Source organism: Hypanus sabinus, chromosome 7 (genome assembly GCF_030144855.1).
Source record: "Hypanus sabinus isolate sHypSab1 chromosome 7, sHypSab1.hap1, whole genome shotgun sequence".
NCBI classification, from domain to species: domain Eukaryota; kingdom Metazoa; phylum Chordata; class Chondrichthyes; order Myliobatiformes; family Dasyatidae; genus Hypanus; species Hypanus sabinus.
The window spans coordinates 61,129,672-61,153,943 of record NC_082712.1 but is presented as its reverse complement, the minus strand read 5'-3'; the positions used below and the strand labels follow the sequence as shown (position 1 = coordinate 61,153,943).

The 24,272-nt window shown below is 39.8% G+C and overlaps 1 protein-coding gene across 3 annotated transcripts in view; it reads right to left on the bottom strand.

Annotated features, from left to right (window-relative positions):
• Positions 1-34: 34 nt before the first annotated feature.
• Positions 35-24,272, bottom strand: part of elp1 (elongator acetyltransferase complex subunit 1) — a 91,532-nt gene continuing 67,294 nt past the window's right edge. For all 3 annotated transcript variants that reach the window (XM_059974769.1, XM_059974770.1, XM_059974771.1), the window contains 11 exons: positions 22,096-22,193; positions 20,153-20,354; positions 19,475-19,536; positions 14,179-14,241; positions 13,444-13,504; positions 12,464-12,577; positions 12,263-12,374; positions 10,439-10,566; positions 4,624-4,778; positions 2,262-2,340; positions 35-352 (listed from right to left, as the gene is read on the bottom strand). In XM_059974769.1, coding sequence (XP_059830752.1) covers positions 288-352; positions 2,262-2,340; positions 4,624-4,778; positions 10,439-10,566; positions 12,263-12,374; positions 12,464-12,577; positions 13,444-13,504; positions 14,179-14,241; positions 19,475-19,536; positions 20,153-20,354; positions 22,096-22,193 — 1,139 coding nt within the window. In that variant the 3' untranslated portion in view covers positions 35-287. The remainder of the gene's footprint in view (positions 353-2,261; positions 2,341-4,623; positions 4,779-10,438; positions 10,567-12,262; positions 12,375-12,463; positions 12,578-13,443; positions 13,505-14,178; positions 14,242-19,474; positions 19,537-20,152; positions 20,355-22,095; positions 22,194-24,272) is intronic.

Below are 24,272 nucleotides of genomic sequence, written 5' to 3'. Positions count from 1 at the left end.
ATGTTGTACCACAATGATTTTGATAGCGATGGAATCATTTGTAAAAGAAAATAAAATACAGATTTTTATTTTACAAGGATATAACAGTCGACCAAGATTTTGAACTGATGGTTAATATTACTGTGATTATGATTGACATAATGTCATGGTCATCCTTCGTATCTGCAGAAAGCATCCATATTCCTGTTGTGCATCCACCACTGTTAATCATTTTCACAAGCCAGTTATGTAATGTTGACTGCATCATACACAGACCAAAGATGGTGATATGGTTGACTGGAGTTAATTCATAGAATATTCAGCTTCCACTTCATGTTCTTACTGAGCTTGGGTGGAACAAAGATCTCTTCATCTGAAAAAATGAAATACATTTGATCAGGCAATACCAGTTGATCTAAATTCAGGGTATGCTGATTACATTATGAATAAAACAGTAGTAATCCAGAGACATTACTTTCAATCTCATCTTGACTTGGAACAACAAACTTGTATCACTAATAATGACCCTGAACTTCAAACTCAGATGCACCCCCAATATCTTTTAGAGAAGGAAATCTGTTCTAGCCGAGGTTCGGATGTGGTTCCATATACACTGGACTTGACTTTCTTTGCCTTGAGGAGGCAGCTAGCACATGTTAGTTGTTCAGAAAGTGGCTCATTCTCAATTCGTCAGCATTGTTAGGCATGGATAATAAATGTTGATTTTCTCAGCCAAGTTCCATTTACCATAGATGAAACATACCTGTACAATTCACAACTGAAACAATTGTTTTTGTAAACAAGTTCACAATTGTCCTCTCCAATAAAATGAACTGTTTTAAGTTTTTAAACCCACTTCTGTCAGTTGTGGTAACTTACTACATGTGGCCCTATTTTGATTAATTCCCTTAATTTTTGTACACTGATGGATGGTATGTTGATAGTTTACTGCAACTTATCAGAGTGGAGTTGTTTCATTGCTAAATTAACAAAAGCAAAGGAGCCACCTTTAACTCTCAATAATTGTATCATTTTAACACTGCATTCCATTGCTAAATTAACAATAGCCAGGTTCATTAGCTCTGCCAGCCTGCTTCTTCATTGTAGTTAGCACCCAGTACTTCAATAATAATAAGCACTTTAGCTTTTGCAAGACAGAACATTTTCTATTCACATCTATATAAAACCACTTCCTAAATGGTCTGAAATTTAAATCTAGGTCGCACTTCAGTTTATTATTTTTTAGCTGTCTTATCTTCATCACCTGCCTTCTACATATTACTGAGTTTTCTGCTTGACTGAAAGCTCTAGCCCTACTCTCCCACAGTAGAAGTGAGGGGGTGTACTTTGGCAAAGACAGCTGGGAAGTTCTCTCCCTTATCCTGGTCACTGCTTATCCATCAAAGACCCAGTTGGTATTTTAATGTAGAGCTCACTTGCATAAAATCAGCAACAGTTACTACATTTCAAAATTATGTAATTTATTGTAGAGTGGTTGGAGATGTCCTGTATTTGTCATTCTTTTTCTTACAATAAAGCAACCTCAAAGTGTGTGCATCCTGACTTTAAGTAAAAATCACTGCTGTTTTAAAGGTTATGCTACTCATAACTGTACACGGAAATTTAACTGAGCTTTGCTCTAACAAGTAAGCGTGTGCAAGGGAATACTTTGGATTTAGTGATCATAATTCCGTTAGTTCTTTCTCCATAATTATCTTTAAACTAATGAAATTGTGATCACTAAATCCAAACTATTCCCTTACACATGCTTCTTCAGGTTGAGATTCTGAATTGGACAGAGGCCAATGTTGATAGCCTCAGAAGAGGTGTAGTAGGGGTGGATTGGGATAGGATACAAGGGATCCATTACAAGGATGCTGTCAGGACTTGTGAACCCAAGTTACAGTGAAAGGTGAATAGGACTTTATTACCTGAAGTGTGGGAGAATGAGGGTAGGCTTGATGGAGGTATATAAAATTAAGAGTATAGATAAGCTAAATGTAAGCTGGCCTTTTATTTACTTATTTGGTTGTTTATTTAATATTTATTTATTCATTCATTCAGATACTGTGCAGAACAAGCCTTTCTGGTCCAGTGAGCCACACCACACAGCAATCCACCGATTTAACGCTAGCCTGGTAACAGGAAGAGTTACATTTTTCCACTAAGGGTGAGTGGGCAGTCACAGAGACTAAGCAGAATAACAGATCTGCACACACTAGATGGCCTGAAGGGCCTGTTTCTGCACGGTACTTCTGACTACCATCGCTTGCACGACTGACCTTGGTGAGCTGTTGTTCCACTTCTTGGCCATTGGAGGGAGCTGGTAATACTATTCACAGTAGAATCTGGGCCAAGAACCTAAAATAAGCAGAAAAAAATTGATACAAGTGGCAAATATTAATACTTACTCAAACTTGAACTTCAATTTTCAATATCCCAAATATACAAAATGCCACATCTGAATAAAATGAAATAACAGGTTTGAATATATTTCCTTTCTCTTTTCATTTTTGACAAGCAAGGAACACAAGCAGCCTGTTCACCTGCTTAACCCAATTCTGTCATTCATTTGGCTCATGATTGCTATCCTTTGACTAATCTGTGAAATCTGAGGATCTTTTCATCTTTGTAATCATCATCGGGGAATTCTCCAGCACTAGGTGGGAATAATCACTTGAGTGCCCTTCTGGATCAAAGAGCATAAGAGATCTTCCCTTAACCGACATATCTGCAGCTTCCCCTCCTTGTTGCACTTCAGTCTGACTTGGAAATCTACTGATATCCTTTTATCATAGCTGGGTTTAAATTCTGGATAGACCTAACTGTACCATGAAAGCAAAGCAAAGTGCTGAAAATGAAAACTGACCAGAAGCATTAACCCTTTCTTCTCTTTCAAAAGATACTAAGTATTCCCAGCATTTGCAGCTTTTTTCCAATTTCCAGTACTGTGGAAGGACTGTAGCAGTTCAAAGTGATTGCTCATCACCATTTTCTCATGGGCAGTGACTGCTGGCCTTGTCAGTGACATCCAAATCCTAAAAGATTTTGGTTTAGTGAGATTTGTTGTTTATCCATAATTTAATTTCAAACTACAAGGAGTTAAACTAAAGAATTCCACTGAATTAGAACTTTGGTTGGGGAGATTATCTAATTTTGGTATTTCAGTTGATTGAAGATATCAGTGGAACGAATGGATAACACCAGGATTAACGTTCAAGCTATAGTCTTCAAGTGATGCAGAAAGTCTTCTTCACATAGAGGGCTATAGGAAATCCTGAACTATTCCCCAACAAGTCATGAGGCTGGGATCAAATGAAAGTCTCAAACCCAAGATTGAGAATTTTGTTTGAAATATGAAGAGTTAAAGAACCAACAGGCTGATATACAGATCCCATCATCTAATTGAATGCTGGAATAGCATGAAGGGGCTGTATTAACTGCTCTTTTCTTAACGGATGTTAGAACATAGAATAGTACAGCGCATTACAAGCCCTTCGGCCCACAATGTTGTGCCGACCCTCAAACCCATATTTGTTTGTGACAGAAATTCAGTACTTCAATCTTAGTAGCACAACTTCCTCTGGCTTTGCATTTTTTTTAGATTTGTACTATTTTTCTCAAGATAACAAGGAAATTTAATGGTGCAGATAACTGATCCTTGCATCTAACCACATTTCATACCCGGTAATCTGCAGTGCATGGTGTCTGACAACTGCAAAACCAATGTGCTTTACAGTAATGTTGCACAGAAGGATCATCAAAGCCCTTGTATATCATTCAATTGCTTAATTTTAGCAACACCATTGCCATTTATGGCAGCATGTGTTTTACCTCCAAACTTTGGTGCAATCCAGGCAAAAAGCAAGATCCTGGATTAATTGTGATCATACAAGAGATCATGAGGGGGGGGGGGGGGGGAGAGAAAATTCTCAAATTGCGTCCCAAAACGGACTTTGCTTTTCAAATGAACTGCTAGAAGAACTCAGTAGGCCATGCAGCATCTGTGGAGGCAAGAAGGTAGTTGAAAGTTTGTCCCAGATCCAGGGTCTACCTGAAGCGTTGCCTCCACATGTGCGGTTCCACCTGATGAATTGCTCCAGCAGTTTGCTTTTTCTGCTCCAAGTCCCTGCACTTGCATTCTCCATGCCTTAATGCTTCTCCCAGGGTTTCAGGTGTAGCATGTGCTCAACTGAAATACTCCTAAACATATGATTTCAAATTGTGTGGCACTGACAGATCAACCAGAGGCAATTCTGTGTCCTGTCATTGTTCGTTAGGATAAACAATTCTCAATCAGGCTTGGAGATACAATTAACTGAAAACGCAGAATGCCACTGACTGATGTGATCACACTTATTTAATTAAAAATAATGACAGAAAATGTTTGCAGGCCTGAAAGTAGCCGCCATGAATTCCCTGTCTGTAGTCAAGATGTGCTGTTCCCTTCACTGATTTTACAAAGCATGCAGGAAAACCTGACCTTAGTTAAGTCATTATGGTTATTTGCTAAAGAAGAGTTGTTGATTTCTGGTACATGAAATGGTATTTTATGTGAGATGATAAATGGCAGATGTTACTCCTGGTCATGAGTAAGAAGTGCATCATTGCATCATTTACTGGTATCATTATCGCTTCACCTACTGGACAGAGAGTGGATTTCTTCACATCAGAGTGCCAGATGTCTGCAATTGACTTTTCCATTAGCTGTAGGATGCCCTCAAGAACTTTTTGCAGCTCTGAAGCCTGATCATCAAAGCCAAAAAGGACCAAAACTTTCAGTAAGCTGTGAACTTCACCTGGACAAAAAAACCCCACAGAAAACAGACTTAATATTTAAGATTCATGTAAATAAATTTTTAAAAATCATAAGCAACAAAATAAGCTGAAAATAAGGAATTCAGACATGAATTAGCTAAGCTTCAAATATTAGATTTGTAAAAGTTAATGTTAAATTAAAAAATTATTAAATACAAAAATCAGGAAACAACAGGATGAGCTCAGTTATTACTTGCTTTCGCCTTTGAACTAGATGCTACGTTTCAAGTTCCACGTCAGAAAGAAGAATACAAACCCAAAGCTGTTACTCTCTCTAATACAGTAACTGAGGGGAATTACACTGTCCAAGGTGCTAGCTTTCCATGGAAGTCAATTGCCTCTCTGATACTAGTAAGCTATCCTATGGAACTTTATAGTGCCCTGCCAGCATCCATCTATCATCAAAATCATTAAATAACAAACGTTTATTTTAATACTGTATCTCAATACAGCTTTGCATGCTTGGAGAGCACAAATTGCCTGCCATGTTTTCTACATTACAGTAGTACATACATCCAAAGCATTTCATTTATGGTAAAGTTATGGAAGAAGCCAAAGAAAGCCAAATTTACACTTTGCCTCTTAAATTAATAATTCAAGTTGAGTTTGTAACAGGTGAGAGAACACTGTTTACCCCTTTAACCAATAAAGGGAAATTAACAACAAAGTTCCTCCAAGAGCACCACAACCTTGCTGTAGTTTGGAGGCTTGCGTGCCTCAGTGACCCAGAGAGCTATGCTGGCTGGAGTCAGGGCTTTATATGCTTTGGCTCTTGGGAGGGTCATCCATAGTAAATAGGTGAAAGGCTAGAGGCCAGACTAAGACTGATTCAGGGGTTCAGCTCAGGGCTAACAACCCTGACTGGTCAAACAAAACAGTTATGGAAACAGCAATGAATAATCCTTCTGCATCTGTGTTCGACAGTATTCCCAAACCTCCACCCGGGACCTGTATGACTGACAGTAAACTGAGAGGAGCTACTGACATGACAAAGGAAGCACCAGAGGTGGAAGACATTCAATTTTTCCCTAAACACATTGGGCAAAAGTAAGAAACAACAAAGCTAATAATCAAAGCTAAAAATCCAAACCACCCCTTCCAGAGAATTCCAATCACTTTGTCCTAAAGCCTGAGAAACTCCCAAGCTGATAATAAATCCATTGTTGGATTGGGTGAATGGGGACTGAGGCTTTTTTTCCCTTTCTCCCTTTCTTATTACACAGTCAAAGCAGTGAGAATGCCAGATATGACAGTGAAAGGGTTCTCTTATGAGATGTGGAAAGGCAGGGAGACTTTCAAAATCCATGACAACTATATCTGCGAGAAGTGCATCCAGCTGCAACTTCTTACAAACCTGCAGCAATTTGGTTTGTAAGAACTCTGGATCATTTGGGAGGTTGAGGGGTTGACAGACAGGCAATACCGGGAGGTAGCTACACCTGAGGTGCAAGACACACAGGTAACTGGGTGACCATAAAGAGGGATGAAAAGGGGTTAGGCAGCCAATGCAGGGTACTCCTCTGGCCGTTTCCCTCAACAACAGATACACTGTTTTAGATACCACTGGCAGGATGACATAGCAGAGAAAAGTCACACTGGTCAGGGCTCTGTGCTTCAGAAGGGAAGGAGGGGAAAAGAGGTGAGCTGTACTGATTGGAGATCCAATAGTTAGGGGAACAGACAGGAGGTTATGTGGACAAGAATGAAATTCCCAGATGGTACATTGCCTCCAGGTGCCAGAGTCAGGGACAACTCGGATCAAGTCCATAGCATTGTGAAGTGGGACAGTAAGCAGCAGAGGCTGTAGTCCACATTGGTACAAATGGTATGTGTAGGAGATCCTGCGAAGTAAGTTCAAGGAGTTGGGTGATAAGTTAAAGGACAGGACCTCCACAGCAGTGATCTGAGGATTGCAGCCACATTGCATGCTAGTGAGGCCACAAATAGGAAGATCATATAGTTTAACATGTGGCTACGGAAATGGTGCATGAGGCAGGGCTTCAAATTTTTGGATCATTGGGCTCTCTTCCATGGGAAAGTGGGATCTGGACAGGTGGAACGGTTTGCACATGAACTGGAGGGGGACTAATAGCCTTGCGGGAAGGTTTGCTAGTGTCGCACTGGGCGGGGGAGGGTGTTGTGGGAGATTAGTTCCCCTGCAATTCAGGTCCCATATATCCAGGTGCTACCTTCCCTGGAGAGCAGCCCAATGATCAGCAAATTTGTGGATGACCACAAACCTGGGGAAGTAGTGGACAGTGAGGAAGAAGGAAGATTACCAAAGCTTGCAGATGGATCTATAACAGCTAGCAAATGGGCTGAAAAAATGCGTATGGAATTTAATGCAGACAAGTGTGAATTATTGTCCTTTGGGAGGACAAACCAGGGTTAGACTTTACACAGTGAGTGGTAGGGCAATGAGAAGCACGGCAGAACTGAAGGATCTCGGAATACAGATCCATAATTCATTGAAAGTGGCATCATAATTAGATAGGGTCATAGAGAGCGCTTTTGGCAAATCGGCCTTCATAAATCAAAGCAGTTGGGATGTTGTAGAAGACTTTGGCAAGGTCTAATTTGGAGTGTTGTGTGGGTTCTGGTCACCTACCTGCAGGACTGGTGTTACAGTGGGGAGAGTGTGGGAGATTTGATAAAGGTATAAAAAATTATGAGGGGTATAGACAGGTTAAATGCAAGCAGGCTTTTTCCTTTGAGGTTGGGTGAGACTAGAACTAGGTTAAGGGTGAAGGGTGATATTTTAAAGGGATATTAGGGGTAAGTTACTCACTTAGAGGTTAGTGAGAGTATGAAATGAGCTGCCAGTGGATGTAATTTCAATATTTAAAAGAAATTTAGATAGCTACATGAATCAAAGGGAGCTGGATGGCTATGGTCTGGATGCAGGTCGATGGGACTTGACAGCATAACTTGGCATAGAGTAGATGGCCAAAGGGCCTGCTTTTGTGTTGTACTGAGAAGGCATTTGATAAGGTGCCTCTTCAAAGGATATTGTGAACATAAAGCTGACGGTGGCTGGTAACATAATGGCATTAAAAGAAGATTGGCTGGGTGATGGAAACAGAGCATAGGCATTTCAGTCTTTTGCTGACTGGAATGTATTGACTGACAAATCACGTGGATCAGTGCTGGAGCCTGAACATGTTACAATTAACTGATTGATGATAGCGTAGAATGTATTTGCTGATGGCTGATAAACTTGTTTCTGTTGGAGGTTAGAAGAACCAGGCTCAAGTTGACTGAACCCTATAAGATCCTGAAATGTCTTCAGAGGGTAGATGTGGAGAGGGTGGCTCCTCTTTTGGGAGAGTCTATACAAAAGGTCCTGTTTACAACTAGGAAGTTTTAAACAGAGGAATTAGAATGGTCTTTTTATTGTCACAAGCACTGAAGTAAAGTAAAAAGCTGGTTCTACATACTGTTCATACAGATCAAATCATTACACAATGCAATTGAGTTGGTACAAGGTAAAATAATAATAGAATGCAGAATAATGTGTATCAGCAGGCAGACAATAAGATGTAACAAGGTAGAATGAGGTCAAGAGCCCACTGTATCCTTCTAGGGAAACATTCAATAGCCATATAACAGTAGGATAGAAGCTATCCTTGAGCCCTGTGGTATGTGCTTTCAGGCTTCTGCTTCTACCACCCAATGTGAGAGGGGAGAAGCAAGAATGTGGGGTCTTTGATTACATTGGCTGCTTTACTGAATCAGCAGGAAATATAGGCAGAGTCAATAGACAATAGGTGCAGAAGTAGACCATTCGGCCCTTGGAGCCTGCACCGCCATTTTGAGATCATGGCTGATCAACTACTATCAATACCCAGTTCCTGCCTTGTTCCCATATCCCTTGATTCCCCTATCCATAAGATACCTATCTAGCTCCTTCTTGAAAGCATCCAGAGAATTGGCCTCCACTGCCTTCCGAGGCAGTGCATTCCAGACCCCCACAACTCTCTGGGAGAAGAAGTTTTTCCTTAGTCCATGGACGGGAGGCTGGTTTTTGAGATATGTTAAGCTTTCTGCAGTTTTTTGCAGTCACAGGCAAAGCAGTTGTCATACCAAACCCTGCAGCATTTAAATAGGATGCTTTCTGTGGTGCATTGATAAAATTGCTAAGAATCAATGGGGACATGCAAATGTTTTAGTCTCCTGAAAAAAGAGGCATTAATGAGCTTTTCTGGCTGCTGTGTCTCGTTGGATCAGGACAGGCAATGTTCACTCCTACAAACATCAATATCTCAACCCTCTCAATTTCAGCACCATTACTGTAGACAGGAACATGTACATTGCTCCCCTTCTTGAAGTCAATGATCACCTCTTTTGTTGTTTTGCTGACACTGATGGAAAGGTTGTTGCCATTTGCTTTTTGTACTCCAATTCATCATTATTTGAGCTATGTTCCACTACAGTCATATCATCTGCAAAGTTGTGGGTGGAATTTGAGCAGAATCTGGCCACACAGTTGAGATTCAGCATTCAAGATTGTTTAATGTTACTTCTAGCACACCAGTGTAAAGGAGACTGAAATAATTGATACTCTGGACCCAATGCAACACATAACACAATAAGATAAAGAACACAATAATAAAAAATATAAATACATAAGATAACTTATACACATGTGTAGATTGATCGTATATCTATAAAATGATGCTAGGCACAGGAGTGACTCTGACAGGAAATGAGGAGTGGTGGTTGGAGGCGTGGGTGGAGGAGTTGATCAGCCTGACGGCTTGAGGGGAGTAAATGTCTGAGTCTGGTGGTTCTGACATGGATGGTAAGTAGCCTCCTCTCTGTTGGGAGTGGGACAAACTGTCCATGAGCAGGGTGGTTGAGTAGTCATCACTGTACAGGGAGTAGAGGAGGGGACTGAGCACCAGTGTTTGGAATAATCATGGCAGAGATGGTGCAGCATACCCTACTAGTTGCAGTCTGTTGGTCAGGAAGTTGTGGATCCATTTGCAGAAGGATGGGTTGATTCCCAGGTTTAGGAGCTCAATGCTCAGAATTATAGTACTGAAGGCAGGATTGTAATATGTAAAAAAAAATCGAATGCCTTTACTGTCCAGATGCTCCAGAGTTAAGCGTATGGCCATGGAGCTTGTGTCTACCTGCTTCAGTGGTAGGAAAATCGCAGTGGGTTGAGGGTGTCTCAGAGGCTGGAGTTAATGCACACCATGACCAGCCTTTTGAAGCACTTCATGATCGTGGATGTCAGAGCTACTAGATGGCAGTCATTAAAGCATTACCTTGTTTTTCTTAGGTAAAGGGATGATGGGTACACAATTCTTTGGAACTTTCTTCCTTGAAAGTTGGTGGAGAAGTGTCTTTGAACATTAAGGCAAGGGTGCACATACAAAGGGATAAAAGATAACCATGGCTACACAGCAAAACAGGGTTGAGGTTATGCACTAGAAACCACTGCGCTCAGATCTGCTATCATCGAGGGAGCAAGTGGATTACTCCAGCTCCTAATTCCCATGTGTCATTAAAAGTCTTTGGTTTTTGAGAATATACACATTATTTTTGATAAAAATGTTCCATCAGTTTTAAGGAACAAGAAGAAACTACAGTCTTTTTTTTAAAAACAAAAAATAAGTTAAGAGCAAGGAAATACCTGTCAGTTTGTCCACTGTACATATTATTTCTTTCAATGCTTCCAGCAGTGCTATGTCTTCCATAGCACTCCCCTCCTTCAAGCTGTGCTTCTTTCGTTCTGCTTTACGACGGTTTTTTGAACTCCGCCTACAAAATTCACAGGTTTAAAGTGGTTTTATAGTGACATAGATATTATTATGGAGTTAGTACTGGTTAGAGATTCACAAGCTTAAATAAAGGCTTTAAGATAATGGCAAAACACTAACAGATATGCCCATGTGGCTTTCATTGTTGTCAGACCTGAAGCTTCAGCACAACAGATTTTAGTAAACTGTCAAGTGGACACTATTCTACTGGGCGCGTTGACTTTAAAAGGAGTTTAGGCTAGACTTATCTACTTTCTCAAGTGGATGTAAATAATACTGTGCAACTTTCCCAAGGAGGATTAGATTATGAGCCGCAGTACTCACATTTATCACTGACCTAACATCATTCAATAAACTATGTTTCTTGTTATGATCACACCACTGTTCGTGGGAGCAGTGCTCAAACTGGCTGTTATTATCGCTACAATAATGACAATGCTTCACAATACTGTCACTTGGAACATCCAGAGCTTGTGAAAAGTGCCAGTTAATTGCAAGTCTTTGGTTTTCTAAACCACATCCTTCAAATCATGCTCAATTACCAGACTATCTGACAGGTTTGCAAACTGCTGCTGATACACTAAATGGCTTGTATTACACATCTCAAGTCTGTGTACTAACCAAGCAAACCCCTTTTTCATTTTCACAGGCCTTTAAAAGCTGCAATTAAATTACCAAATGCAGCTATCTATAAACATTCCACTTAAAGCTATGTCAAACCCACCAACTCAGTCATCACTATGCTGTGGTTAAGAATTTGATTAAGTTTGTAATGCAGACATACAAGAACTGTTGATGTGGTATTGTTACTTAGCAGTCTTGAACTTTGAATGTGCACTATCTTTAGTCACCAAAAAGACCCCAAATACAAGCAGATACTTGACAATACATCTTCTACAGAAGGCAACTGCAACTGAGAATTTATAATACAGGAAACATTTCGTTCAGCGTGCATGATTTTCTAAAAATTACTCAATGTCATTCAACAGAGACACAAGAGACCACCGATGCTGGAATCTGCAGCAACAAACAGGATGCTGGAGGAACTTACTGGGTCAGGCAGCATCAGTGGAGGGAAAAGGAGGGTTGATATTTCAGGTGTTCAACACCTGGTGTAATTTCGTACTTCTTCCCCACATCCTTACCTTCACACCAAGGTGTCCATCATGGACTCCTGCCTCTGATCAGAATGTGACAATTCCCACCTCCAAGAAGGCATTTTGAGATTCAGACCAACTCTTTCAGTGCAGTACTTGAAGAGTGCCATTCTTCAGAGGTACCTTCATACCACCAGTGGTCATTAGTTGAAGGGAATGGGAGTTTTCTTCAGTGGCCAATGCTTATCCCCAAATACCAGATTACTGGTCATTACAGTTTATGGGATTATTGCTTGAAAAATGATCAATGCTTTTCCTTGAATCAATACTGCCTAACTTGACAGCCTTGAGGCTGCAAAGTAGTTTGAATGCCCAGTGAAATGCAAGGGCATAATCACGAGTCTCTGACAGATCACCACTTTGCAGATACCCAACATCTCTTTTCACTTAGTACGTTAGGCTAGAGACAATGTGAGGTTTGTCACAAAACTAATTTGTTTTAAATTCCAGAACCCCAACTTGTGCAGTTTTAGCTGTGTACAGGTTGGGACAAACGGGTACAGGAATGGAATCTTACAGGAATGTTAACTAATAACTTACGCTGATATCCTGGAGTTACTGTGTGAATATTTGGAGCTCATTCCACCCGCTGACCACAAACTGCTTCTTTCTGAATACAGATCAGAATCTGGGCCATCAGCCATTTCCTCATCTAAGGAAATTTAAGAGAACTTTCTTTTACATCATTCTGCAACATCACTCTTGAAAATAACAAACCTGAGATGGATAGTGCAAATTTACCTAACAATCCTTCTTGTGCTTTCAGTTTCATTTCCCGTACAATTTTAAGGCGAGATTTATGACGAATAAATAATATTTTTTGAGAATCGAGGAATGCCACCTGGTTGTTATAGGCTGGATTGAGAACAAAAAAACAGAGTAACGTTCATTATTTGTACCGTGAGGCTCCTTATTTCAATTAGATGCTATCTTACAACACAACTGGTACAGTTGGAATTTTGTTTTGGTTTTAACTGACAAAATGTGAAAACGCATCCTTAACGCCTTGCTAGATTATATTCCCATCACCCCACCATCTATGTAGTAACTTCAAACACTAGATGAAGATCCAAACTTCAGTCCAAGCACAAAAATCATAGTCTATTAAGCAGCCTTGTCTTCTTATATGTGTTTGACCCTTGTCTACCTACTGTTGGGTCCTCAAGACACTGGAGAAATACCGCATATGCTATCTCTTCAAGTCCTCCAAATTCACTGGAAGGTTAAGCAAACCAGAATCAGCATTCTCTCTCATGATTTATGACCAGATAATGCCAGGAACACTTGTGGCGTTAAAATCTGCTTCCCCACAGACTGCAAGCTAGTCTCACTCCAATTCCCATGCATGTGCAAACAAAGCGCCTAGGAGTCCTGGGGCTGACTGAAATTTTAATTTAACAGCCAAATTAAATTACTTTTACTGAACGCTAATAAAAACTGAAAATATAGCCCCCAAACCAAACCATAACATTAAAAGCAAAAAATACCTTAAATATAATCTTGATTTATCTTATAAATATAAATACTAATAAATATAATAAATATACTAATAAATATAAATACTAATAAATAATATAAATTAATAATTTAGCAACATCTTGGTCATCAACGGAGAGACGTGGTACCCGTGAGGAATAATATTTGAAAACGATAATGTTAGTCTGAACCAGAAAACATCACCAGTGAAACATTCAGCAAAGGATGGAAAATATATCACCTACCTTCCAATATGGAAGGTTTCAGGTTTGTTTCCAAAATATCACTCCTGTTGTACTTATAAATCTAGGAAAATTGGAGAAATTTGCTTTGTTATATATTTTAATGGTAGTGGTAGTATTTGTTGCTCAGTCAACATCATTAAAAACTTCATTGCTTTTTGTGGGAGTTTGTTGTGCATAGATTTATGGCCATTTCCTACAGTATAAAAGCACCTGCTCTTCAAAAAATACCTCATAGGCTTGGGATTTTCCAAGGCTGCAAAAGGCGTTATTTAAACATTAGTTTTTATATACAACACTGAAGCAAAAGTACAAAATTAGAGCAAAATATTTGCATACAGATGTTAACAATTAGAGACTGTATTCAGCTTGTAAAATTTGCAAAGACCATGGTTATTGAGGGGCTGTGAAATAATAAGTTTATTCCAGAAGAATTATAAAAGCTTTGGCTGACTAACCAAATAACAAACAAGGTGGAATGGGAATAGGATGCAGTTATATTCCAACACATGGGGGTGATTCCGGGAACACAAAATGGGAACAACGTTTTATAAGTAATATATCCTTATTCTATAAGTTGATACAACAAATTAATCAAGAAATGTGTGAATGAATGAATGAATGAAAGATCTTTATTGTCATTATACATAGATACAATGAAACTCTGTTTGGCTTCCTTTCAAAAATATAAATTTGTGAGCTCTACTTGAATGAATTGACATTATTTAAAAATAGTACCAGTCTTAATGACTCTTCCCAGGCACATCCTTCTAAAAATGATGTAATGGCTTCTTCACAGTCCTGCAGTGAGAAATATCATAAGTTCTCATGAACATCTAAATAGACACAAAGTTCTACAGGTTGCAATGAGCGTATGAAGCCGTGGACACGGCCATCCTTTGGGAAAGAACAGTGAAAAGTTAGCGCAGATCAGAAATATTTTCTAAATGTGAGTTATTTATATTTTAAACAGCTACAAAAAAACTTGTCTAAAACAAACAACTGAACTCTATGGTTTTCCTCATTCTCCATTCACTACTGACATGCCACTAGTTTAATAACCAATGTTTAAATAACTTTGGAAACCAACTGAGAAAACTCTTTAGGACAACACACACAAAATGCTGGTGGAACACAGCAGGCCAGGTAGCATCAATAAGGAGAAGTACTGTCGACGTTTCGGGCCGAGACCCTTCGTCAGGACTCTTCAGGATCTGGATTTGACTCATTCCAAGGGTGAAAGTCAGCATGGAATCATTGAAGTAATTCTTCAACAATCAGTGGTAACAAAGTGGGTCAGGTCACAGATCTGTCGGTGGGTGAGCATCTGGGGGACAGTGGTCACCGCTCACTAACCTTTAGCATTATCGTGGAAAAGGATAGAATCAGAGAGGACAGGAAAATTTTTAATTGGGGAAGAGCAAATTATGAGGCTATGAGGCTAGAACTTGCTGGTGTGAATTGGGATGACGATTTTGCAGGGAAATGTACTATGGACATGTGGTCGATGTTTAGGGATCTCTTGCAGGATGTTAGGGATAAATTTGTCCCGGTGAGGAAGATAAAGAACGGTAGGGTGAAGGAACTTTGGGTGACAAGTGAAATGGAAAATCTAGTCAGGTGGAAGAAGGCAGCATACACGAGGTTTAGGAAGCAAGGATCAGATGGGTCTATTGAGGAATATAGGGTAGCAAGAAAGGAGTTTAAGAAGGGGCTGAGAAGAGCAAGAAAGGGGCATAAGGAGGCCTTGGCGAGTAGGGTAAAGGAAAACCCCAAGGCATTCTTCAATTATGTGAAGAACAAAAGGATGACAGGAATGAAGGTAGGACCGATTAGAGATAAAAGTGGGAAGATGTGCCTAGAGGCTGTGGAAGTGAGCGAGGTCCTCAATGAATACTTCTCTTTGGTATTCACCACTGAGAAGGAACTTGATGACAATGAAGACAATATGAGTGAGGTTAATGTTCTGGAGCATGTTAATATTAAAGGAGAGGAGGTGTTAGAGTTGTTAAAATACATGAGGACGGATAAGTCCCCGGGGCCTGACGGAATATTCCCCAGGCTGCTCCATGAGGCAAGGGAAGAGATTGCTGAACTTCTGGCTAGGATCTTTATGTCCTCATTGCCCATGGGAATGGTACCGGAGGATTGGAGGGAGGCGAATGCTGTCCCCTTATTCAAAAAAGGTAGTAGGGATAGTCCAGGTAATTACAGACCAGTGAGCCTTACGTCTGTGGTGGGAAAGCTGTTGGAAAAGATTCTTAGAGATAGGATCTATGGTCATTTAGAGAATCATGGTCTGATCAGGGACAATCAGCATGGCTTTGTGAAGGGCAGATCGTGCCTAACAAGCCTGATAGAGTTCTTTTGAGGAAGTGACCAGGCATATAGATGAGGGTAGTGCAGTGGATGTGATCTACATGGATTTTAATAAGGCATTTGACAAGGTTCCACATGGTAGGCTTATTCAGAAAATCAGAAGGCATGGGATCCAGGGAAGTTTGGCCAGGTGGATTCAGAATTGGCTTGCCTGCAGAAGGCAGAGGGTCGTGGTGGAGGGAGTACATTCAGATTTTAGGGTTGTGACTAGTGGTGTCCCACAAGGATCTGTTCTGGCATCTACTTTTTGTGATTTTTATTAACGACCTGGATGTGGGGATAGAAGGGAAGTTTGGCAAGTTTGCAGATGACACAAAGGCTGGTGGTGTTGTAGATAGTGTAGAGGATTGTCGAAGATTGCAGAGAGACATTGATAGGATGCAGAAGTGGGCTGAGAAGTGGCAGATGGAGTTCAACCTGGAGAAGTGTGAGGTGGTACACTTTGGAAGGACAAACTCCAAGGCAGAGTACAAAGTAAATGGCAGGATACTTGGTAGTGTGGAGGAGCAGAGGGATCTGGGGGTACATGTCCACAGATCTCTGAAAGTTGCCTCACAGGTAGATAGGGTAGTTAAGAAAGCTTGTGGGGTGTTAGCTTTCATAAGTCGAGGGATAGAGTTTAAGAGTCGCGATGTAATGATGTAGCTCTATAAAACTCTAGTTAGGTCACACTTGGAGTACTGTGTCCAGTTCTGGTTGCCTCAGTATAGGAAGAATGTGGAAGCATTGGAAAGGGTACAGAGGAGATTTACCAGGATGCTGCCTGGTTTAGAGAGTATGGATTATGATCAGAGATTAAGGGAGCTAGGGCTTTACTCTTTGGAGAGAAGGAGGATGAGAGGAGACATGATAGAGGTGTACAAGATATTAAGAGGAATAGACGGAGTGGACAGCCAGCGCCTCTTCCCCAGGGCACCACTGCTCAGTACAAGAGGACATGGCTTTAAGGTAAGGGGAGGGAAGTTCTAGGGGCATATTAGAGGAAGGTTTTTCACTCAGAGAGTGGCTGGTACATGGAATGCACTGCCTGAGTCAGTGGTGGAGGCAGATATACTAGTGAAGTTTAAGAGACTACTGGACAGGTATATGGAGGAATTTAAGGTGGGGGGGGGGTTATATGGGAGGCAGGGTTTGAGGGTCGGCGCAACATTGTGGGCCGAAGGGCCTGTAATGTGCTGTACTAGTCTATGTTCTAAAAAGACAACCAGTTGGAATTGTATGGTCTTGAAGTACAGAATGAGCCCAGTTGCCTTACTGGGCCTTTAGCTGAGTTGCGCAGTTAGGCCTGCTCCTCTTGCTCTTCCTCCACATCCTCCTTCTGCAAGTGTTTGTCTAATTGTCTGGTAGTTACAAAAGTATCTACTTCTATCAAACTTTCAAAGGGACAGTGTAACTAACACCAATTTGCTGAAATGTTATCACCCACCACTGCAACATCTTGCTTGTTGTTCTTTTGCAACCTACTTTAAGTTTGAGGCCAAGTTTATCTCTGGTTATTGGAAAGAGACTTTTTTTTATTTTACTAGATACAGCACCGAATAGGCCCCTCCAGCTGTTCCGATTTAATCCTAGCCTAATCAAGGGACAATTTACAAGGACCTAATCTAACCACTGGTGTACGTCTTTAGCCTGTAGGAGGAAACTGGAGCACCTGCGGGAGAAACTCACGCAGTCATCAGGGAAGCGGCTACAATTGAACCTGGGTCGCTGGCACTGTAAAGCATTGTGCTCATCACTACACTACCATACCGCCCAAAGTAGCCCATCAAAGCTCTTCATAATGTTATCATTCCTCTTCTCCAAGTAAAATAAATCTCACTGTACAAACAATGTCTTTCACCAGGTACCATTCAAGTAAATCACCTCTGTATCCTTTCTAAGGCCCGACAGGCTCCTTAAGGCGGTGCCTAGAAATACCAACAATATTTTAAAGCTGCGGTCTAACTGCTGTTCTATAAAGATGTTCTACTAAACTCCTAGCATAGTGGATGATAATCAGCTTTGTAAATGAAACCCAAAACACCATCTCTCTTTATTTTAGCTACTGTCCAAGCATGCTGGTGTGAGCAAGACAAACTTGCCGATCCCTCTGCCTGCTTTTGCTCTGTTACAGCAGAAAACTGTGGTAAGAGTATTGCAAACACTGATCAGGTAAAGATCACAATAAGCTTCAGCAGTCAGCTGTGCTGGATTGCTCTTTCCTACATAGTCACAGTAATTAGTTCAGAGGCAGGTAGAAAAGCACAAGAAGTCCCAGTCACAAATCCATGTCTACTACCAGTTTGAGCATAGCTTAAATGAGCATATGATTTCAGATGAAAACCTGGTCAGTTATGTGCCTGCATCGTAGCCCATTCGTCAATCAAAAATTTCCAAAATATAAATAAAGCTAACCTGTCCTCCATCTCCCTTCTAAATTTAGGAGAACTTGACTGAGTCTGCACAATTTCAAAGAAATTTCACCCCTTACATTTTTCATTTTGAGTATTTTCACTTAATACATGTGGCATCACATAGGTTAGGCTTATTTTGGCCAGGTGTTTCTGTTTAGCTGTCTTTTACTCGAGGAGCCGAATGGTCTACTTCTGCACCTGTTGTCTATTGTCTAATACAATTGATCATACACTGGCCAAAGAGCAGCAACTGATTACAGGTCGTCAAGCAGCAATTCTCTCCCATTTAAGTACAGATTTTACAATCGTGCATCAATTTAGAAAATATCATTCCTAGAAATAGACAAGTAACTAACTCACCATGAGTAACATTTCAGGTGGATCTCTTGGGACAAGAATATAATTAAGCAAAATAATTTTAATTTATTTTGAAAATTAATATTAACACAATTACAATACAAAGTTCTGCTTGGCATCTTAATGTTATTTACTGCCATGTAATATCAGGTTAATCAAAGACATGATTCAGATAATTTGCCAAAACATGGCTATTTTATGATAAACATACTATTAACTGTTTTAATCAAACTATATTAGCTTATCACTCTTAAAGTGAATTAAAGAATCCTTTATCAAGCACATACTTTTAAAATATCTGCAATCTCTGGCTTTTGAAAAATTTTTATTACAGCAAAAAGTCAATTAAATTTGAGTAGAAATGAAAGCTAAAAATAGTGGCTCTTGAAACAAGCGGATGTGTGTTACAATGTTACATCAATATTACTGGGAAAATGCAATATATGTAAAATACAATTCAAATAATATCTAGTTATAAAAAAAGTGCAAAGCCTGCCTAATATAATGCAGAAGGTAAACTATTAAGCTTACTGAAAATGTCAATCAATTGCATACATGCAGAGGTGCACCTACCTCTCTCTGGTATCTGTGAACTCATACTTAAAGACTTAAAATAACATAGGTTATAGCTATCAAACCAAAACTCTTGCATAGTATGCCTGATCATTTTCTTTCCATATTTATTTGGGAAACATTACCTGGATAAAATGGGAATAACTGAACAGTATTTTCTAAATTGATGTACAATTGTAAAATCTGTACTTCAGAATAGCTGAAGGATGTCCAATAGTAAGTTTAACATTTAAGTCATCAGTTCTGCAGTCGGATAACATTTAAACAGACTGCGGGCTGCTGAAATTGACTACTATGCTTTGCACTTGCTTGAGAATCCAAGGTACATTTACCTGAGCATACTGTTCCAGGATTAAGGCTGCCTCAGAATATCTGCGGTGTTCCTTCAATCGCCCTGGAAAACACCAGATTTTTTTTCTCTAACTTTCGACTTTTCAGAGTGAGGAATGTCAGTAATATTTGATGAAATATTTCTCCACATTTTGAAGTAGCTGGTAGCAATTTTATTTAGTCAGTTGCAGAATAGAAGCCTCTCAGTGGAGAATAATGGGCTTCAATTCAGTCTCAGAACTGCACTGGTGTAACAGAGACACATTTCAACACAACAACTAGTTCGGCAGCAAGGTGCAGACAAGCTTCTGTTGGAAGTGGCTGAAACTTAGGAACCAAGTCATTCAGGAGTGATGCCCAAAAGCAGATTCAGACTGAGAGTAGTTTATGTCATATACACCAGAGTGCAATGAAATTTCTTGCCTGTATGATACAGAGTAAATAGTATACAGGACAAAAATAAGTACAGCAACAAGTGGCTGCATACCATCTGGAAATATGGAGCTCTCTCCCTAAACATACTGCCAGTGCTGCTGCTGGACTGCTGAAAATTTAATAAATTATGTTGTGTTAATCTTTGTTGGGCAAAACACACGAATGCAAGATTAAACTAGTGGAACAGCTCAAAAGCAAACCTGTCTTATCAGTATGATCTTCATGGAAGATTTTCCCGTCCTTACCTGCTAAGGTGCGTGCTATGTTAATCATTTTGTCATCAGTATAGTGGAGCTGAGCAGCCATGCAAAGGGCCTGCTGCCAATTGCAGCACTGCAGGAAAGCATTCAGTGCCTTTTCATATTCCCCAGATCGTGTGAAGATCAGCCCTGCCTGCTCAAAGTATTGCTTCTCGATGAGGTACTCGCCAAATGCAACATTAATGTCCTGAAATAAAAAGGTAACAAAAACCAGCATCAGGAATAACATTATGGATTACTGCCTGCTTACTAAAATTCATCTCCAATGTGTTCCTTACAATAAACAGCACAAAGCAAGCCAATTACTGTTGTCTTTAAACTTTAATAAGATTTTAACAAACACTTTCAAAATCTAAACAACTTATTTTCAATTTCTCCAGGTTAAACGTTAGTGAATAGACCAAAAACTAATTAGGCTCTGCAGTACGTTTTATCTATTTGTTTTGCCTGCTTAACCCCTACACTGCTTTCATTTGTGTTTTCTGTGTTATTGATGCATTTGATTATTAATTTTTTCAGAATGGTGTTTATGCTTCACACAATTCTCCTTTCTCTATCCACCTCAGTTCAGCCTTTTAGGATGTCTTTTCTATGTTTTTCCTCTCTCAATTCATTTTCTTTTTATAGCTATTTGTGTGCTGGCAAGCTCAGGACCACTGTGAATAAAGATGTTCCTCCTGATTTCTTCACAGCAATTATTAGTAACTGCTTTGCATTTATAGCTCTTTGGTTTGAATTTTCCTATTTGAGGGACTCACTCCTTCTGCATCAATCAGTTCAACAGGTTCAACTTGTTTTAATCTTCAGGTCTTATTGCTAAAAGAATAAAAGGCCTTGTTCAATCCAAACTGAGAGATAACATTTTTTGATATTTCTCGGACTGATTTTGGAAGGCACGTTGTGAAAAAAGCATAATCTATTCCCTATGCTTAATTGGTATTTATTCTTACATTTGTTACCTGTACTCTCACCATTATCTACAAAACAAACCTTTTAGACACAATTAACATAAATTTAAAAAATGCTTTTCATTATAGAGCCACTGCTCATGTGCCATCTGTAAATTTGTTGATGATACATCTGCTGCTGGTAGAATATCAGATGGTAACGGAGAGGCATACAGGAGAGAGATAGATCAGGTGGTTGAGAGGTGTTGTAACAACAACCTTGCACTGATGTCAGTAAGACCAAGGAATTAATTGTGGACTTCAGGAAGGGGAAGTCAGGAGAACACACACACACACCAGTCCTCATTGAGAGATGAGGACCCTCAAGTTCCTGCTGTGAGCATATCTGAGGATCTATCCTGGCCAACATATAGATGAAATTATGAAAAAAAAGCATGCCAGCAGCTGTATTTCTTTAGGAGACTGAGGAAATTTGGTATGATACCAAAGACTAGCAAATTTCTACAGATGTAACACGTGAGTACTCCAACTGGTTGAATCGCTGTCTGATATAGAGGTGCCAAAGCACATTATTGAAAATACTGCAGAGGGTTGTAAACTCGGCCAGCTCCATCATGGGCACTAGCCTCCCCATCATCAAGGACACCTTCAAAAGGAGATGCCTCAAGAAGGTGGCATCTGTCACAAAGGACCCTCGCCACCCAGGACATAGACTCTTCATATTACTATCATTAAGGAGGAGGTACAGGAGCTTGAAGACACACTTAATATTTTAGGTAAAGTATCTTCCCCTCCACTGTCAAATTTCTAAACAGTCCATGAACCCATAAACACTGCCTCACTCTTCTGCACTATTTAGTTAAAATATTTTTTATTGTAACATAGTAATTTTTAGGTATTACATTGCACTGCTGCCACAAAGAACAAATTTCATAACATTCGTCAGTGATAATAAATCAGATTCTAATTCTGAATTCTGATTTGGTTGATTAGTGCAAATAGGCACCAGCTTGAACATACCCTGTATTCTTGGCTGTTTGCCGGGAATAATTTTAAGGCATCACTGTACATCTTTTGGTCCTTTACCAAGTTTAGAAGCTCAGTGAAATGCTGACGACCTGAAAGAAACTGACATCAGACTGATGGTGCAATACAGTGCTACACCCACATCACATCAAAGCATACTTTGAGAATTAAAATGTGTTTACGTTACTGATGGTATCCCTTCCATATGTAATAATTCAAAGGCACGAGAAGTGTTCCCATGAGGATGACAGATAAACAAATGCATCTCCCTTGCCAAATCCAACAGCACACAAGTTCCACCAACTTCAGCCCCCACTCATTCAAAGTAAACATACTTTTATCCAGAATTTCCAAATAAATGCACAGTATAGCGACTGTAATTGTTCTGCCATAAATTTACATTAAATGTATGTTATGGTATTAGGTTTTACTCATTGCTTCCACTTTCAGTCCTGTTAAAAGTCCGGTCCAAAGGGAACCAGTAACCAAAACATTTCCCCTCTAAATGCTGTCATAACCCAGATCCAAATATTAAAATGGAGAGTGATAAACATGTAAATTTCAAGTCTGATTTCATTATTCAAGATACTAAAAAACTGTTGGTACTTGATTCAAATGAAAATAATCTCATATTACTCCCACCTCCATCAAACTGACCATTACACATAATAAAAAGCATTCTTTTTTACATTCTCAAAAGCAAGCATCTTTCATCTCCATATTGTCTGAATAAAACAGATTTTTATCTAACCACACAGACAATGTCCCTGCTGGTAAACAACAGTTCTCCAGCCTAATCCTACCTTTTAGCAAAACAGTAGGTCCACAACTCTGCAGGTCGTTGCTCTTTTTGTACACATTTAAGTATAGCTTGAATGTGCTCGGGGTTTCTACCTGTACAACATTTTCAAGGAATGAGCTCCACAATTGGGGTGAAAAAAGTGTTCCTTATCTTTTTACTAAACTTCTATGCTGTTTGCTTTTATCCCCTCTTAAACCACTCTGCTATGGAAAATTTGTCTTTTCTATTTACTTTACCTAGGCTCTTACTTTTAAGTGAATAGTAGAATTGAGGTAATGTAGATGAGAATGTGGGATTGATGGAAGATCAGTGTAAATGATTGATTTGAGGCTAAAGGGCCTGTTCTCGCTGTGACTATTTATGCACTTCAGTATCCACCCTGCCTCCTCTGTTCAAAAAAAAACAGTCAATTCAATTCTTCCTTGTAGCTATGATCTACAAATTAATCCACAATTACATCTTTTAAATAACATGGTGACCAACTTGTACGTATTCAGTTTGTATGCAATATTAGCTTAACTTCTGTTGTCACATTCTGTACCTCAACTAATAAAGGAGAGTATTTAGTAGGCCTTTTCAATGACGTTATTAATAACATGCTTTAAAAAGCCCACTGAATACTAATTCGCACTATTCCATTTTGGAATCCCTCCAAAAGGTTTCTGTTCCCGTTACAGCACCACAACAGATCTAAACATTCTACGTGATTGCCAGAAAACCAAAATACCCTATCCAACCCTTCAACTAATCTGCAGCCATTGTTATGACACCATCTACACCATTAATTTCATCATCTAGATACTTCCATTCCGATCTAATCTACACTAACCGTCAGGGATCTATCCTTCTTTCCCTTCTATTTAGCATTTATATTCTCTTCCTCAGGGACAGCACATAGAAATAGCAGATTTCCCATGTGCCCCGGCAAAACCTGGTTCTACCCCACTTTCATCTCTGCTGACTATCTCTGCCCACCATCTCTAATTTCCTGTACAAAAGTATGGCAAGAGCAGAAATCTTTTCCAACATATATTGAAAAGATAAAATGAATTTTCAGGGTTCACAGCACAAACTTTCTTTTCTAGTTGTTAAAACATCCCTCACACTAGGCACTATCTGATGCTCAAACAGGCCATTTCTAAACATGTCATCCTGGGTGAAACTGAGCAGTGTCTGATCCCATATTTTCCCAACCAAAAGAACCTAATTTCCAGCTTGGTAGTGTTGCTCACTATCCCCCCCCCCCCCCCACCACCCAATGCTCTCACTTCATCTCTTGTTACCTCCACACTTGACTACATCTTTGCTCAGCTGGCCTGCCTCCCCAACCTCCATAAACCTGAAATTATCCAAAATCCTTTAGGCTGCA